The sequence below is a fragment of the Leuciscus leuciscus genome (genome assembly GCF_965113295.1).
Source record: "Leuciscus leuciscus genome assembly, contig: HAP1_SCAFFOLD_832, whole genome shotgun sequence".
Taxonomy (NCBI): domain Eukaryota; kingdom Metazoa; phylum Chordata; class Actinopteri; order Cypriniformes; family Leuciscidae; genus Leuciscus; species Leuciscus leuciscus.
In genome coordinates, this window is record NW_028117908.1 from 1 (window position 1) to 19,817 (window position 19,817).

At 41.6% G+C, this 19,817-nt stretch overlaps 1 protein-coding gene across 1 annotated transcript; it reads right to left on the minus strand.

The window, feature by feature from the left end:
- Nucleotides 1–98: 98 nt before the first annotated feature.
- LOC309492012 (contactin-1a-like) lies at nucleotides 99–15,449 on the minus strand (the record flags this gene model as incomplete). Its single annotated transcript, XM_082191032.1, has 14 exons — nucleotides 99–289; nucleotides 993–1,151; nucleotides 1,759–1,903; nucleotides 3,740–3,912; nucleotides 4,205–4,332; nucleotides 5,329–5,479; nucleotides 5,572–5,692; nucleotides 7,595–7,719; nucleotides 10,706–10,890; nucleotides 11,114–11,213; nucleotides 13,130–13,336; nucleotides 13,667–13,762; nucleotides 14,412–14,581; nucleotides 15,216–15,449. Coding segments are annotated over 14 exons (2,185 nt in total), but the record flags the coding sequence as incomplete, so codon positions are not given.
- Nucleotides 15,450–19,817: the final 4,368 nt, after the last annotated feature.

Below are 19,817 nucleotides of genomic sequence, written 5' to 3' on the forward strand. Positions count from 1 at the left end.
ATACACAGGATGAAATGAGGAAACTAACTAGACACAGGTGGAGGAAGATTAACTAATCAGAGACTAACGAGAACAGGTGCAGACAGACAGAACATAACTGTAGCAGATCTAGGGTCAGTGAAGGGCAGACGGGACTCACGGGCTTCTCTGGTGGTGATGCGGGGCGAGGCGTCACTCGGCGGGCCGGTGCCCAGAGTGTTGGTGGCCGTGACCCTGAACTCGTACTCCGTCCAGGGCGTCAGGTTCATCACTGTGGCCATTTCTGCATTTCCCTCCACATTCACTGGAGCTGAAGACACAGAATCACTGCTTTAGATCCTAGTGCTCTAATGAAGATCAGTAGCTACGTTTACATGGACACTTTTTGCTTCAATCTGAATGAATTCTGAATGTAGTGTTTACATGAATGCTAAAAAAGTGATCGGGTTGATGAGCGTGTTTATATGTCACAAGCTTCTGACCGGGTTTAATCTTTTGACATGCGCACACTGCACATACGAGCACTGAACCGTTGAGCCGTGCTGCTTGTATTTATCACACAGTAAAGCCCCTTCCCGTGCCCAAAACTGTGTGTTCTGTGGATGAGTCTGAGGCGAGGACTGTCCTGCTCCACTTCACAGACGATCAGTGCTAAGAGAATTTCAGAATGACGGGACACTAATTTTCAACAGGGAGAACAGCTCGTTCAGGACGTCACACGTCATTACGCTATTTCTAAGGCATTGCACATGCGCAGTCCTTTCAGTTTCAGTTTTCAATCCGATCGAGTGTTTACATGTCCTCTCAATCGGATTACGAAAGGAATAAACCACCCCTTACAATCCCAATGAAATTTTAATCAGATCTGGCTAATTCACTCTGATTGACGTGGTTACTCTACTTTTTTATTCCGATTGTGCTACTGGTCCGATTACAGTCGTATTATTCGGGTCCATGTAAACGCAGCTGGTGATTGATGTGAAACATGATGTAGATGTTTCTGACGTTCTGACCGGTGGTAGCGTCTCTCCAGTCCTGCTCGCTCACGTCTCTGTACTGGATGCTGTATGTGGAGATGGGGCTCAGGTTATCGGTCCCGTGACTCCAGGTCACCCTCACACTGCTGGCCGTCACCTCGTCCACACGCACTCCACCGGGAGGACCTGGGGGACCTGAGGAGGAGAGGGCCAGTGATACACACGCCAGATCTCAACAATCTCTCAAACATCTCAAGAAGAACTCACGGTTTTCTCATTAAATGAGCTTCCACCGCTCCAGACTCTTACTGGATGACCACTACTGACTCATATGGGTGTTTTTATTTTACTTCACTAAGTTTTAGCCATTAAGCACGAGCTGCACAATGCTTTGATGTTGACCAAACACTGTTGTCGTGCAAATGATCGGCCGTAACACATTAAAAGTTTTCTTTTTTCAGTTTGAACGGTGTCGTGTTAGTGGCCCCTAAGTTAATAACTAATGATCTTTGCAATGGAAGTGAATCAATCAAAACTAACTTTAGCTGGACAATAACTTTATTCTAGATCTGCTGTAAAGCCTAAACAATCTCTGTTACTGTAATCTCCTATTATCACTGTAAAGCTGCTTTGAAACTCTATATTGTTAAAGTGCTGTATATATGAAGGTGACTTGACTTGACTAATATATCATCCAATAAGAGAGTCCCAGCGGCCTGACACATTAACTGGTTTTCTGTCGCTCGATGTGTGCAGTAAAGCATTCTGGGATACGGGAAACATCAGGTTTATCCCGTCTCACCTCGGACCACCAGCTCTGCGGCGGCCGTGACGTTGTCCACCGGCGTCTGAGCCGTACAGGCGTATCGTCCCGCGTGTCTCAGCTGTGCGTTACTGATCAGCAGCTCTGAGCTCGACGCCCCGGCCTGACCGGCCTGATTCACATCCTGACCAACAACAATGTTTGATAAATACACAAGACCGTAACCATAAAGTGAATAAAGAGTCACCACAACTGTAACAACAAAGAGGAACGATATCACTGGAATCAGTCTCAGAATGATTTTTTCAAGCTGATAAACAGTAAAAACATTGACAGCCAATCAGAATCCAAGCTGCTTTAAATAACTTGAGCATTTAAAGCGACAGACGACAAAAATGCAGCGCTTATAATAATAAACAGAACATTTTCATGCGTTGGTGTGAACGCTAATATAGTTATCATCAGTTATTGTTACAGCTATCGTTACAGCATTATAGTTACCCTTACAGTATCATCGTTATAGTTAACGTTACAGTTATCATCATAGTTAACATTACAGTTACATTAATCATAGTTACCCTTACAGTATCATCGTTATAGTTAACATTACAGTTATCATAATAGTTAACATTACAGTTACATTAATCATAGTTACCGTTACGGTTATCATCATAGTTAACAGTTAGTTACATTAATCACAGTTACCGTTAGTTATCATCGTTATAGTTAATGTTACAGTTATCATCATAGTTAACTGTTACAGTTACACTAATCATAGTTAACGTTACAGTTACACTAATCATAGTTAACGTTAGTTATCATCGTTATAGTTAATGTTACAGTTATCATCATAGTTAACTGTTACAGTTACACTAATCATAGTTAACATTAGTTATCATCGTTATAGTTAATGTTACAGTTATCATCATAGTTAACGTTACAGTTACACTAATCATAGTTAACGTTACAGTTACACTAATCATAGTTAACGTTAGTTATCATCGTTATAGTTAATGTTACAGTTATCATCATAGTTAACGTTACAGTTACACTAATCATAGTTAACGTTAGTTATCATCGTTATAGTTAATGTTACAGTTATCATCATAGTTAACTGTTACAGTTACACTAATCATAGTTAACGTTACAGTTACACTAATCATAGTTAACGTTAGTTATCATCGTTATAGTTAATGTTACAGTTATCATCATAGTTAACTGTTACAGTTACACTAATCATAGTTAACATTACAGTTACATTAATCACAGTTACCGTTAGTTATCATCGTTATAGTTAATGTTACAGTTTTCATCATAGTTAATGTTACAGCTACACTAATCATAGTTAATGTTACAGCTACACTAATCATAGTTAATGTTACAGTTATCATCGTTATAGTTAATGTTACAGTTATCATCATAGTTAACTGTTACAGTTACACTAATCATAGTTAACATTACAGTTACATTAATCACAGTTACCGTTAGTTATCATCGTTATAGTTAATGTTACAGTTTTCATCATAGTTACTGTTACAGTTACACTAATCATAGTTATCGTTACAGTTATTGTTATATTGAACTATACAGTTATTGTTATAGTTATTGCTTCAGAACTATTTATATTTATAGTTATCGTTATAGCTATTGTTACAGTTCTCACAGTTCTTGTTATAGTTATCATAGTTTTTATTAGAGTTATCATTACACTTATTGTTATAGTCGACACTGTTATAGTCATCATTACAGTATTAAAATATGTACATTTACGCATCTGGCAGACGCTTTTATCCAAAACGACTTACATTGCATTATCCTATACATTTATACATAGGCATGTGCAATCCCCTGGGATCGAACCCACAACCTTGCGTTGTTAACGCAATGCTCTTACCACTGAGCTACAGGAAAGCTATATACAGTTATGGTTCTCGGAGTGAACAGGCCTTAAGGTCTGCTATTAAACTAAATCAATAAATATGAAATGTTTGTTATCAGTATTAAACAGACTGAAGTTCACCATCTTGTGCTCGTAATGCTCTCCGTCTCGGTCGAAGTCGATGATGTGCTCATCGAGGGACCAGATGAAGGTGAGGTCAAGGGTCGGGTCATGTGACGCCGCACACTCCATCCTGGTGCTCTGGCCCGCGCTGATGTCAGCGTTCGACGGGGCCAGAGTGATCTTAGTGGCGTCTGAGGAGAGAAAGAGAGACGCACTCCATTAAACATGACCAACTCATCTGAACACAGACGACTGACAGCGACGGACAGGAGATTCAACAGGAGGCGAATCGAATGGCTCTTGTGTATTGATCACGGTATCATCATTATAGTTACCGTTACAGTTATCATCGAAAGATTGAAGGCCATTCAGTCTGTCACACACACACACACACACACACACACACACACACACACACACACACACACACACACGTGGTTGCTATGGTGAAGAGGACCTGTGTGTTGTGTTTCCATGTCGTACCCGTGACTAACAGCGATCCGGTGCTGTTCGCTCGGCCTCGGTCGTTCTCTGCGAAGCACGTGTATCTGCCCTCGTCTGATTTAGTGACGTTGAGCAGCTCTAAACTCCCGTCCGGCCAGATGAAAACCCTGCATGAGGAAGGAAAGGCAAATACAGAGTGTTTCAGAGCAGCTTTACAGAGATAACAGGAAAATAATGCAACAAAGTTTGTTTCTAGAAGAAAGCGTCACAGTCCAGCTTAAGTTCGTTCAGTGATGGTTCATTTCTGTTGTAAAAAAGTTATTATTTATTTAGTTAATTTATATATATATATAACCGTTCTGGAGTGGTTCAGCTCAGTTCAGTTCTCATATAATGGTGTCAGTACAGGAGATCAATAATATTGTTGAATATTAAATGTCCCCAACTAAGCAAGACAGAAGCCGAAGGTGACAGTGAAGGAACCAGAACTCCATCAGTGACAGAATGGAGAAGAAACCTTGTGAGAAACCAGAGAAACCAGGCAGCATTACAGGTGGAAATAACTATTAGCAGGCAGGAGGGAATAATATGAATTTTTTCCAGAAAACTTCTTGCACAAAATAAATTCAAGCACTTTCAAGGACCTGAATCCAAAGCTATTTCCGTAAATGAAAACTGAATCCAAAACAAAAACTATTGGTCAAAAAACATTTTCGTAAAATGAAATAAAATAGAAATTTCAACAAAAAAATGAAAAACTAAAACTAAACGAAACTAACAACAGTTCCTGAAAAACGAAACAAATAAAATAATAATTAGCAAAAATAAATAATCGTTATTAATAAGCTCTAATCCTGTACTGGAAAATCACTTTTTGTCCATTCCACTGCGCTAGGCGTCTCGCGTCTCGCGTCTTTAGCAGCGTCTCGTACATGACACGACGTTCTCCAAACGCAGCACTCAAGTTAATATAAGTTCAACTTTTAAAAGACGTATCGAGACCTTTTTCCCTATTCCACTGCCTGTGTCTTTTTATAGATCTATATGTTTTTTTTCCCAAACTTTCCAGGGCCTTGACTTTTTTCTTTCCAGATTCCCAAACCGTCAAGGATTCCCAGGCCCCGTGGGCCCCCTGGTGGTGAGTGAGGTGCGTGACCTCTGACCTGCTGGAGTTGTGCAGGAGCTCGGTCCCTTTGCTCCAGGAGATGCTGGGTCTCGGAGCCGCTCTGGGTCTGCAGTCGAACACCACACGCCCGTTCCTGGCCCCCAAGAGTTTAGCCTTCACTGGGGTCCACTCGAACGACGGAGCGCCGGCTGAGGAAACAACACGACACACACACAGTCAATGAGAGCCCTAAAGCTCCCGATGACCTCTGACCCGCTCAACCAATCAGAGCTGAGCTCACCGAACACGCGGAGCTCGGCGTTGGCGTAGATCACGCCGTGACGGTTCTCAGCGATACACTGATACATGCCCGAATCCTCAAACGTCAGGTCCGTGAAGCGCAGCTCGTGGTTCTTGGCGTACTGATGGAGAGAAGGACAGATTCATCCGTCAACACTCAACGCTCTCATTAATAACATACATCAACATCATATTCCTATTGCTTATCATCAGCCTCTGAGAACCAATGAGAAGAAGCTCTTAAAACTGTAAAATAACATTATAACAAACATAAATAATTTTCAATTAAGAATTTAGAAAAAACGTACAAATAATTTGCACTGTATATATATATATATATATATATATATATATATATATATATATATATATATAAACAATTTAATAATTTATTTGATTAGATAAAAACATAAGATAAAAAATGCAGTACAAATCCATAATTTAATGCAAATTAATTCTAATAAATAAATAAATAAAATATTATATTTTTGCTGTTTATAGTTTGCTGTTTTTTATTTTATTTAATAAAATTAACTAATAAAAAAATAAAAAAATAATATATATATAAAAAACAGAAAAAAAATAAAAACAGCTAAATTAATAACTGATGCTGTACAAATCCATTATTTAATGTTAATTAATTCTAATAAGTAAATAAATAAAGTATTTGATTATTTATTAATTTATAAAATATTATAAAATAAAAACAATAATACAATGTCATGAAATTCAAATAAAATATTAAAAGTTAATATAAATACTGTGAAGACACTGATGATCTGGCATTATTATTCCGTCAGAAGTCATGTTTGATTAGCATCGCTAACACACTTCAGGTGTTTGTATGAGCACCATCTGCTGTGACTTATGTAACCAGGAGCATGATGGGAAGGCCTCGCTCCAGACGGGAACACAGCCAGCCTTCGACCTCCACACACACACACACACACACACTCGTTCACTACACTGGTCAGCTTCAGCAGTTCACACACGCATTTTACTAATCTGGACGCTTTCTGACATCTTTACTGACAGCAAACTGGGAAGATCACGAGTTCCTGAAGCTCTGAGAGCAGAGGATGACGACGGGAAGGTTTGATTCATGTGTTAAACACTGATGCAGGATCAGTCACTCGGAATGAAAGCATTTGCCAAAAGCACAACAGCTCCTGCTCACAATGATCCGATTTTAAATGCCAAACAAACAGTCCGTTCTACAGTAAGTCCGTACTCAGTCAGTCCGTTCTACAATCAGTCCGTACTCAGTCAGTCCGTACTCAGTCAGTCCGTACTCAGTCAGTCCGTACTCAATCAGTCCGTACTCAGTCAGTCCGTACTCAGTCAGTCCGTACTCAGTCAGTCCGTACTCAGTCAGTCCGTACTCAGTCCGTACTCAGTCAGTCCGTACTCAGTCAGTCCGTACTCAGTCAGTCCGTACTCAGTCAGTCCGTACTCAGTCAGTCCGTTCTACAATCAGTCCGTACTCAGTCAGTCCGTACTCAGTCAGTCCGTACTCAGTCAGTCCGTACTCAGTCAGTCCGTACTCAGTCAGTCCGTACTCAGTCAGTCCGTACTCAGTCAGTCCGTACTCAGTCAGTCCGTACTCAGTCAGTCCGTACTCAGTCAGTCCGTACTCAGTCAGTCCGTACTCAGTCAGTCCGTACTACAGTCAGTCCGTACTACAGTCAGTCCGTACTCAGTCAGTCCATTCTACAGTCAGTCCGTACTCAGTCAGTCCGTTCTACAGTCAGTCCGTTCTACAGTCAGTCCGTACTCAGTCAGTCCGTACTACAGTCAGTTCGTACTCAGTCAGTCCGTACTCAGTCGGTCCGTACTCAGTCAGTCCGTTCTACAATCAGTCAGTACTCAATCAGTCCGTACTCAATCAGTCCGTACTCAATCAGTCCGTACTCAATCAGTCCGTACTCAATCAGTCCGTACTCAATCAGTCCGTACTCAATCAGTCCGTACTCAATCAGTCCGTACTCTGGAGTTTCATCAGTTCTGCTGTAATAAAGCTGTACCATTTGCCCGTTCTTCAGGAAGTGCACGTGGGGTTTGGGTTTCCCGCTGGACACACAGGACATGATGTAATCGCCTCCGATGTCCCTCTCCGAGCTGCGGATCTTCTCCACCCACTCAGGAGCTCCTGAGAGACACACACACACACGCGCACACACACGCACACACACACACGCGCGCACACACGCGCACACACACGCGCACACGCACACACACGCGCACATGTTATGTTTTTTGTGTGTCATTCAGAGTGTTGGGGAAAGTTACTTTGAAAAGTAATGCATTACAATATTGCATTACTCCCCAAAAAGTAACTAATTACTACAGTAGAGTACAGTAGAGGTAGAGTACAGTAGAGATACAGTAGAGGTAGAGTACAGTAGAGATAGAGTACAATAGGCTACTTCATACTTGATATGCAAGATTTGCAGTTAGCATTAAAATACTAGACTTACCCGAAGAGGAACACTGCAGCTGAACTTGAACTTTAGTCAAGAATGTCAGAGGTTTTGGGTTCTAATCCGCATGCGTAGTTTTTTTAAACCGATTATGCTCATCAGTGGTTGTATATCAAGCAGGGACACTTTGTGTGCATTATATGTTGTGATTTCACCAGAACGAATAGATATGAGGCGCCGTCTAGGGCTTAAATCGAACTTCATTCACGCACACATAAAACGCTTTCATACACATATACTAAGTAGTCACACATGCATGTATACTGCTGAATGCTCCAACTATATGAAATGCACAACGTCACATCTAAAGTCGCTCACGCACACACACACACAAACCGCGCACATACTCATCTGAGACGCGAGCACACACACACACACACACACACACACACACACACACACACACACACGCACATACTCATCTGAGACGCGAGCACACACACACACACACACACACACAAACTCGCGCACATGCTCATCTGAGACGCGAGCACACACACACACACACACACACACACACACACGCACACACAAACTCTCCAAGCACATAACGTTACTCATATAGACGGCGCCTCATAAATAGATCGATCTCTGCAACGTATTGAAGCGCACGTCCGAGACGAGTGCGGTGTGCGTGAGCCACAAGAGAAAATAATTTTCAGCGCTAGATCGTCTCTTATTTAACAAACGAACTAAATGAATGCTCTGCTGGTTAACTGGAGATGTTTTGTTATTGGATCATTCGTGCCGCGAGATGTTTTATAGGGGGTGGTGAAAAAAGTCAGGCACCGAAATCAGGCACCGAAAGTTTCGTTCTTATTCGGTCTGGTTACTACCGTTTACGTCGGAACCGGTTCCCTATTGGAACCGGGTTTCGGTACCCAACCCTAGTAGAGACAGAGTACAGTAGAGATAGAGTACAGTAGAGTACGGTATAGGTAGAGTACAGTAGAGATAGAGTACAGTAGAGGGGAGTACAGCAGAGTACAGTATAGGTAGAGTACAGTAGAGTACAGCAGTGTTTCCCACACATAGACTAATTCGTGGTGGTGCGCCACAGAATCAACACCGGCCGCCACAAATTGCGTTTCGTTATAAAAAAATTGTTATGCTAATTAAAACACGCAGCGTGTTCATTCAGCTGCATTTCCTTTCCCTGCTCTCCCCTCCGTCTCTCTGTCACTCACGCGTCTCTCTCACAAGCGATTTTTTTGTCTCGCCAAAGCCTTATTTGATCGGTGAGTGATGTAGATGACTGCTGCGCTTGCGATAGGGCGCATATTACTGAAAGAACGAGCAGAGAGAGAGAGAGGCCCGGTCGCGCGCGCACCCTCACCGTCTTCAAACTATCTTGCTCTCTCTCGCTCCCTCGCGCATATTAATCAAAATCAATTGAGAATTGACACGATGGTAAAAGATCGGAAGACCGAAGTTTCACGTGGAGCATTCGGGTATTTTTTTCCTGAATTACTGCTGGGTGTTGTGCTAAAAAAAATAAAACTTACGTTATCTTATCTTCTCTGAAAAGCGTTCCGCCCATTCAGCTGACATGAAAAACACTTTCAATAAACAAAACAAAACTATGATGAAATGTTTTCTGTTTTGACAAATCTTGTGCGATGTCCTAACTACGGGATAATCACACAACGCGTAGCAGTTAGGCCTACAAGTCCGCTAATGACACGTCTGATTCGCGAACTAATGACTCCTTTGAACCGATTCAACCAAAACAATCTTTTAGTTAGACTGTTTGCGGTAAATGCAGTTGGGTTGTCGAGGTCAAAACTCTAAATAAGCTGTGAATCAAATAAATTTACTATAAATAATGTTATGTCATTTTTTACTCTTACACTGAATATTTGGATTTTGTGAAGGTGTGAATCATTTTTGATTAACATTTAATATAATAAAGTTCTGTGTAACAGATTATTAATGGAGATTATAAACCCCCCCCCACCCCCCCGCGCCACAAATTGATTTATAATCTGTGGGAAACACTGTTCAGTATAGGTAGCGTACAGTAGAGGTAGAGTGCAGTATAGGTAGAGTATAGTAGAGATAGAGTACAGTAGAGGGGAGTACAGTAGAGGGGAGTACAGTAGAGTACAGTAGAGGTAGAGTACAGTATAGGTAGAATACAGTAGAGTACAGTATAGGTAGCGTACAGTAGAGGTAGAGTGCAGTATAGGTAGAGTATAGTAGAGATAGAGTACAGTAGAGGTAGAGTACAGTAGAGGGGAGTACAGTAGAGGGGAGTACAGTAGAGTACAGTAGAGGTAGAGTACAGTATAGGTAGAATACAGTAGAGTACAATATAGGTAGAGTACAGTAGAGGTAGAGTACAGTAGAGTATAGTAGAGATAGAGTACAGTAGAGGTAGAGTACAGTAGAGGGTAGTACAGTAGAGTACAGCAGAGGTAGAGTACAGTATAGGCAGAATACAGTAGAGTACAATATAGGTAGCGTACAGTAGAGGTAGAGTACAGTAGAGTACAGTAGAGGTAGAGTACAGTAGAGGTAGAGTACAGTAGAGCTAGAGTACAGTAGAGGTGGAGTACAGTAGAGGTAGAGTGCAGTAGAGGTAGAGTACAGTAGAGTACAGTAGATATAGAGTACAGTAGAGGGGGAGTACAGTATATGGGTCATGTGACTCACCCTCCACGTGCAGGTGTGTTCTGTGCCAGTCTTTGCCTTTGGAGTTGTCGGCCTCACACTCGTACAGACCCTCGTCCTCATACTGTATATCGTAGAGATGGAGGAGTGCTCCCGCATTACTGATGTCATGACGATGGGCCGGCAGCTCGCCATCCACCTTCCTCCAGTGGATCTGAGGGATGGGGCTGAACACACACACACACACACATTTGGTCTTGCTGGAATAGATCTGCTACGCCCCATTTGAGCTATAATAAGTTTATAAAGAGCACATCTAATGCTGAAAAGATCTGATGAAAACTGAAATATTTGCAGGAAATTGCGCTGAATAATATATCGTTTGAGAGAAATGATTGAAGCGGTGCTTTTGCAAACAGCAGAAATCTTGTGGTTGGCGGTTTTTCTTACTTTCCCAGCGCGAAGCACTCGAGCGTGACGTTCTGCCCCGCCAGCGCGAAGACGTCAGGAGATTTGACTTTGATGTCAGCGGGATATTTCCTCACAGAACCTGAAGGAGAGCAGATACGAGACTCTCTCAGTAGAGCTCCTGATCTGAGACTCAGAACACACTCATGATGGACGGCTGTAATCGTCACGGTCACCAGCTGGAGTGCCCATGAGAGCCACCAGAGGGCGCTCCACATCAGACTATTGTCATTCCCTCACAAACTACGTTTCCCAGAACTCACTGCCCAGACTCATCATCCCTGACTGTATCCACCTGTGTCTCGTTACCCTGTCAGTCTCAGCCTATTTATACCATGTGCACTCATTCATTCCCTGCGAAGTCTTGTTTAGTGTCACACTGCAATTCCAAGCATTCTCCTGGTTTTCGATCTTCTGTCCGGTTTTCTTGGTTTCCTCTGTTTTTGCCTGTGCCCCTTTGACCCTGTTACTGTTTGGACTGATTACCTGGTGTTTATGACCTTTGCCTGTTTTCAACTACAATTATGGATTGTAAAAAAAAAAATATTTCACCACGTTTTTAGGAATAAAATGTTATATAAATCAATGCAAATGATATATGAACAAACCCCTCAGTAAAAACCTTCAGAATATAGATATGGATAAAACTAAGTTTTGAAGTATGTAAGTGTTGCTGAAGTGGAGAAAAAACTGATTTTATGAAAACAACCTTTAAAGATATTAATTAAAATCTACAGACGCAAATATATGTAAGGGTTAATGCCCTTCGAGGTGTCCATTGTCAGGTATTAATGGACGACGCGCAGTGGAGGACGGTTGCCTCCGCCGAAGTCCATTAATACCTGACAATGGACACCTCGAAGTGCATTAATCCGCTTATACCATGGTCACTTGCCAAATAACACATTTTTAAAACATTCGTTTATATTTTAATTAGTTTTACAATCGAAATCTAAAGTTTTTACAAACAATAACTTGGTTTCCCTGGTTACGCCTGACGGTTTATTTACTAGGTGTCCTCTATCACTTTTTAATGGACACCCTGCAGCCAATCAGAATCGAGTATTCACCCAGACCATGGTATAAATATATATAAATATAGTTGTTTGTACTGAGACATACTGTAACGTGCAGAGCTCAAACTTTCTCTCCAGTTCAAAACAACATGTATTGAAACCATGGGCGTCGGAAGCAAAAAAAAAGTGGGTGGGTCCTCCCCCAGAAAAATTTTACTTACACCATTTCATGTATTCTGATGCCTTTTAATTAAACAAGTAAACTAAACTCGCATCCACGTCGTGCATTACATGCACAGCTATCCGTGGATTAACCTGCTGATACCATGGTAATTTGCCAGCATTGACAACTTAAAGCTGTTATTTATGTTTGCAACGCAATATTTGACTGGAAGAGTACAACGGGCGGTTTTTTCGTCAGTTGCGGCTCGTTGAGAAATATAATGTAGCTATTTCAGCGGAAATGGAGTTTAATTCATTAGGGCATTCCTCAAGTGGAATGGATTTGACTGACGACGCTCTGAAAAGCGAACAGCTATGCGCTGAATGTAAAAGTAAGCGGGTCCAATATCATTGGTCTTAAAAAGTGGGTGGGTCTTGTCCCACCCATATACAATGGTTCCGACGCCCATGATTGAAACTAAACAGCAGAAAGGACTGATTTCAACTATTGAGTGATCAGAAACTCTGAACTAACACGCGTGTGAAAGCTTGAGCTGTTTGAGCTTGAGCATATTATGACAGATATGATTTCTTTAGGCAGATTATTTGAGTGTGAACAGACCTAAAATAAGAACCAGCTCACTTCAGAAACCACAGACGGTGAGTTTCAGATCTTCTGTCAGTTTGAACACTATGGAGTGGTTTCTGCTTTAGAAGATCTAACATCCTCTGCATGAGCAAATCATGTAGAAACAGCATTAGTAAAGACAGAGATATTCCTGCAAGCGCTTGTGTTTCCAGCACGGACTGGGAGACTCACGCTCGGCGACGGGCACCAGTGGGATGAACTTGCTGAAGACGCTCTTGGCGATGGACGGGCTGGAGACGAAGCAGGAGTAGTTCCCGCTGTCCGGCGCTCGGACCGTGGAGATGTACAGGTTCCCGGTGGACTGAGACACGAACCGACGCTTATCCTGAGGAATGAAGTCCGGGAACTCGTTCAGAATCCAGCGGAAGGACAGGTCCTCTGCAGAGACAGGAAGTGACATCACACGCGTTACTAACGTGTCCGTCAAACGCATCGATGAAACAAATCTTCTCTATATCTCCAATTCTAAAAGTATGTAAACGGATGAAGATAAAAGAGTGTCTTGTGAAAACGTGTAAAGATCTGTAAACTTCAGTTAGATGTTACATGTCTCTGTATGTTGTATGAAAGTACAAAAAGGTTGCTATGGTAACTTTCTAAATTACTGGCAATATATATGGATAATATGTTAATGCCTGTTTGTTATTTGAAATGATTGAATAAAGTAAAAGAAAAAAAAGAGAGAGAGAAAAAAGTTGCTATGGTAACCTGGGAAGTGTGGGGGCGGGGCACACAGAAGCACCGCCCCCTGCCCCTCCCTCACAGAGACCGCCTCCCTCTCGTCAGTGGAGAACATGTCCAAGTCTGAAACACAACAGAGTCTAATGAACTCCACACATCACTGTCACACACAACAGCAGAACTGCACAGAACACACACTTCTCTGAGTCACAGAACACACACTTCTCTGAGTCACACAACACACACTTCTCTTGAGTCACACAACACACACTTCTGAGTCACACAACACACACTTCTGAGAGTTCAGCAGAAACAGCACAAGAGTCTCTGACAGCAGAAATTAATATCTGTCAAGCGCTGAACAATAACGGCTCTGTGTGAGAGTATGTGTGAGGGAGAGTGTGTGTGTGTGTGTGTGTGAGGGAGAGAGTGTATGTGTGTGTGTGAGAGAGTATATGTGAGGGAGAGTGTGTGTGTGTGTGTGTGAGGGTGTGTGAGTGTGAGTGTGTGTGTGTGTGTGTGTGTGTGTGTGTGTGTGTGTGTGTGAGGAAGAGTGTGTGTGTGTGTGTGTGTGTGTGTGTGTGTGTGTGTGTGTGAGGGAGAGATTGTATGTGTGTGTGTGTGAGTGAGTGTATGTGTGTGAGTGTGTGTGTGTGTGAGAGAGTATATGTGAGGGAGAGTGTGTGTGTGTGTGTGTGTGTGTGTGTGTGTGTGAGTGAGTGTGTGTGTGTGTGTGTGTGTCTCTAATAGAGCTGTTGTGTAGGAGACTCACAGCCGAACTGAACCGACGCTCTCCGGCTGACCACCGTCCCGAACTCATTGCTGGACACACACGAATAGTTCCCAGCATGCTTGCTCTTGTCCGGGAAACTGATGACCAGGTTTCCGTCCGTCAGGCTGTAGTGATCGTCAATGGTGATATCAGTGTTGTTCAGTCTCCACCTGAGAACACACACACACACACACACACACACTCACGATCAGAGACACACACACTCGCAGGATGACTGCTCAGATCATTGATGATTAATGCATCAGGAGTTCTAGCATGAATCAATCGATAATAATGCTAATGTTAAAGCATGTAAAGCGTGGTAAAGCATGGTAAAGTGTGGTAAAGTGTGGTAAAGCATGGTAAAGTGTGGTAAAGTGTGGTAAAGCATGTAAATCATGGTAAAGTGTGGTAAAGCGTGGTAAAGCATGGTAAAGTGTGGTAAAGTGTGGTAAAGCATGTAAATCATGGTAAAGTGTGGTAAAGCGTGGTAAAGTGTGGTAAAGTGTAGTAAAGCGTGGTAAAGCATGGTAAATCATGGTAAAGCATGTAAAGCGTGGTAAATCATGGTAAAGCATGTAAAGCGTGGTAAATCATGGTAAAGTGTGGTAAAGTGTGGTAAAGCGTGGTAAAATCATGGTAAAGCGTGGTAAAGCGTGGTAAATCGTGGTAAAGCGTGGTAAAGTGTGGTAAAGTGTGGTAAAGTGTGGTAAAGTGTGGTAAAGTGTGGTAAAGTGTAGTAAAGCGTGGTAAAGCGTGGTAAATCATGTTAAAGCATGTAAAGTGTGGTAAAGCCGCTGAGACCTGTATGTGGCGGGAGGGTTGGCTCGTGTCCTGCAGCTCATGATGATCTTGTCCTCCGGAGACTCTTCCGGGTAAATCGTGTCGACGGGCTGTTCTTCAAACACCGGCCCGAACCCTGACGACTCGTCTGAGACAGCGGGACACACACAGTAAACACAGTCACACTCAGATGATGAGGGACAGCTCCAGTAACACACACACACAAGAGAAACAGTGCTGTCAAATCCATCATTCCTGATTAATCACATATAACATCAAAACTTGTAAATACATCATATGTGTGTGTGTGTGTGTGTGTGTGTGTTTGAAAGAGTGTGTATATATATGCACACACACACACACACACACACACAAACCTTTATGTTAGATGCGATTAATTGCGATTAATCAATTTGACATCACTTAAAATAAATTTGCATAAAAATTTATAGATCTGTCAAAGAGATTGTGGAGAATATGTGGTTTACTTTGTAAATAAAAAAATGCTTGAAAGTAAGGAGATAAAACTCAAAATAAATCATTTGTATGTGAAATACTTTTCTATTTTTATTTCCATTTGTATTTTTGAAATACTAATTTATGAAAAGTGTAATTTTCAGTTACAAATGTCTTTAGAGATTTAGTCTAGAGATTGTGTTGTTGTGTAGATGATGGTTAGGTAAAGTAAGTTAAGGCTTCAGCATACTCCTTTTTCAGTAAATATGTGAAATTATGTATAATTATTATGGAATTGTGTATGAGGACCATAATCTTTGAAATCTTAAGTCCTATAAAACAACACTAAGCATGTACACTCACCTAAAGGATTATTAGGAACACCTGTTCAATTTCTCATTAATGCAATTATCTAATCAACCAATCACATGGCAGTTGCTTCAATGCATTTAGAGGTGTGGTCCTGGTCAAGACAATCTCCTGAACTCCAAACTGAATGTCAGAATGGGAAAGAAAGGTGATTTAAGCAATTTTGAGCGTGGCATGGTTGTTGGTGTCAGACGGGCCGGTCTGAGTATTTCACAATCTGCTCAGTTACTGGGATTTTCACGCACAACCATTTCTAGGGTTTACAAAGAATGGTGTGAAAAGGGAAAAACATCCAGTATGCGGCAGTCCTGTGGGCGAAAATGCCTTGTTGATGCTAGAGGTCAGAGGAGAATGGGCAGACTGATTCAAGCTGATAGAAGAGCAACTTTGACTGAAATAACCACTCGTTACAACCGAGGTATGCAGCAAAGCATTTGTGAAGCCACAACACTCACAACCTTGAGGCGGATGGGCTACAACAGCAGAAGACCCCACCGGGTACCACTCATCTCCACTACAAATAGAAAAAAGAGGCTACAATTTGCACGAGCTCACCAAAATTGGACAGTTGAAGACTGGAAAAATGTTGCCTGGTCTGATGAGTCTCGATTTCTGTTGAGACATTGAGATGGTAGAGTCAGAATTTGGCTCGAATCATTTCAAATTGGTTTCTTGAACATGACAATGAGTTCACTGTACTAAAATGGCCCCCACAGTCACCAGATCTCAACCCAATTCGGTTGTTAAGTCGTGACGTAACCACTCTCCGATAATACTCTTTCCGGGTCCAAAGTCCAGGTCCTCTCTACCTACCTACCGCTTTCGCTAGTGTTTTGGTTATTATTGAGTGTTTTTACAATGCCGCAGTGCTGTGTCCCGTGTCCCGAGCTAACTCACTTCAACCTCGTAAATCTTCTTTTTCATTGATGCCTGGACTCTACCCTTAATAATGCCACCTGAGTGATGAGCTACACTAACCACTCTGTTGGTGTTAAAGGAATTTAAACCCTTTTTGACCACCAAGGGTGCCTCACTAAGAAGGACGTGATCGTAAATAAATGTACAGGTTCCACCATTGTTATTTCTGGACGAGAGGAGCGCTTGGACCCAGAAAAGGCTAAACGTCACGCGTGACGTCAGACTTAACAATCGGATAGAGCAGCGGTTCCCAAACTTTTTTTCCTGCGCACCCCCTTCTATGTCCCAACCGGGTTGGCGCACCCCCAATCCCCACTTCAAAAAAATAACGCAACAAAGCTTTGTTTTATCGCCATATAAAGACTCATGTTTAATCATGCGCAAATAACCAGAACACGCATGACAATAACAGCATCAACAAAGTGTCAATATAATGCAACAAAGCGTGCACAAGCTTCCACTTTTAAGAGGACGAGTGACAGACACAGGCTCAGTAACTGTTAACAGAAAGCACGGTTATTTTCAGCCGCGTAATTTAGCTTTATTTAAAAACGAAATATTTTGTAACATTACACATGTGACATGTTTTAAGGTCACTTTTGATCACTTTAATGCATCCTTACTGAAAAAAAATTCGGACTAACCAACACATTTTTGAACGGCAGTGTACATTTAGTTGGTCATTATTGCAATATAAACACTATCAGAGTGATCAACAAGGTATATCTTCATTTACCAGTCAAAGACGGAGCATTTTTCTGCTCTTATGTTTACTCCGTGCACTGTCAAGGGCTTCATCATATCTGTCGTGGTACCGGTCTTTGCAGCAATTATTTTACCGCAAATACAGCATCGAGCCTGGAGAAATGTAGCCACACTTTTGATCGACTTTTCCACACCTTTAGGGTATTGTGTGTGTGTGCTCGCGTTTCATATGAGTATGTGCGCGACTCGAGTTTGTGTGTGTGTGCTCGCGTTTCATATGAGTGCGTGAGCGACTTCAGGTGTGTCGTTGTGCATTTCATATGTATTTGTTTTATCAAAAACTAATAAATTATAGTTTTTTTTATTTAAAATAAAAGGAAAAGGAATTTACAAAGGAAATGTTTACTGTTCATGTTTTTTTTATTGTGTGGAAAAATCCCACTTAAAAAAACAGACCGCCATTACTTTTTTCCTCTCGCGTACCCCTGGGGGTGCGCGTACCACACTTTGGGAATCCCTGCAATAGAGCATCATTGGGATGTGGTGGAACGGGAGCTTCGTGCCCTGGATGTGCATCCCACAAATCTCCATCAACTGCAAGATGCTATCCTATCAATATGGGCCAACATTTCTAAAGAACGCTTTCAGCACCTTGTTGAATCAATGCCACGTAGAATTAAGGCAGTTCTGAAGGCGAAAGGGGGTCAAACACAGTATTAGTATGGTGTTCCTAATAATCCTTTAGGTGAGTGTATAATCAGTTTTCACAACACATGAACAGATGCAATAGAACAATGACATAATTAAACATTATAAACACTGAGTGAAATCTGATTTGACTGGATCAGGGGGAGTTGATGGATATTATTAGTTCATGTTATTTTCTTTCGGCAACATCAGAAGAAAAGTAGAAAGTAAAACATTATGAAGATGACTGTCTTAACGTGCACTGATAAATTATGCATAATAAGAGCATAATAATGTGCATTAAGAGAGTAAAGAGAGTCCATCTTGACCCGTCAGTGGCCGGTCAGAGGAAATCAATGGAGTTTGTCCTTCCGGAAGCGACTGTTGCTCTCATTCGTCATGAGCATATTCAGAGTGCTTGACTTTAATTGCATTATTTAAGTCACTTAAGAGCGTTCATCGCAGAACATTTGAGATGATAAAAACATGACTAATGTTCTGGAGTGATTTGGTGAGTGTATCCACACAGAAACTCTTCTGATGTTAGTTTCAGGAATCTGCTGGCGTCTCGCTGATCAGATATGAATTATTCACGAGCGGGGAGTGTAATCTTCAGTGCGCTCGTGATTTGATGTTATTAACTCGTCCAGGCGTCAGACGGGTCGGTTACTGTCTACTGATCTAAAACAGGCTGGGTTATCATGCAGAAGCTTCTAAAACAAACACACATGAATTAATGAGGCCAGGCTCATCAAAACTAAGAAAAACATACATTTATATAAAGAAACTAAAGCATGTTCTTATAAACATTATTCATTTTCATTGTGACATTATTTCTTAATGCAAATTAAGCAACCCCTGTCCCAATTGTTATTATTTTTTTACTCCAATTGTACTATACAATTTAAAAGAGTATTATATACAGTAATATATACATACACATAAATTTATATATATATATATATATATATATATATATATATATATATATATGAAAACAGAAATGAAATCAAAATATGAACTATACTACGGCATCAGTGATATTACAGTATTAGAGTGTTTGATTGACGCGCCAAGCTCTGTGTGTGTGTGTGTGTGTTCTGTAAACCACATGCAGTTGCGCAGATGAAACACACACAGATCAAAGTCTCTCCAGGAATCACTAAACGTCTGGAGAGCTCGCGGGCTCCCGAGGCTCTGATGGTGAACGGGTGCAGACGGTCAGGCCATGGAAATGGAAATTTCTAGATGACACCCTGTCATCTGTTTAATCTCCTGCTCCCCCACAATGCCCTGCTTCTCTATTACAGCCCTGAATCATTGTAACGTCTGTGAGATCTTCCCTGAACACAGAGCAGATTCTCGTCACGATGTCCTATCGTCTCACAGCGTCTCCAAACCAGGACGCAATAGGTTTCCAGCAACTGCAGTTTGTCGAAACTTAATAAGTAATGTGATGGATATCATATTTTGGGATGATATCAACTG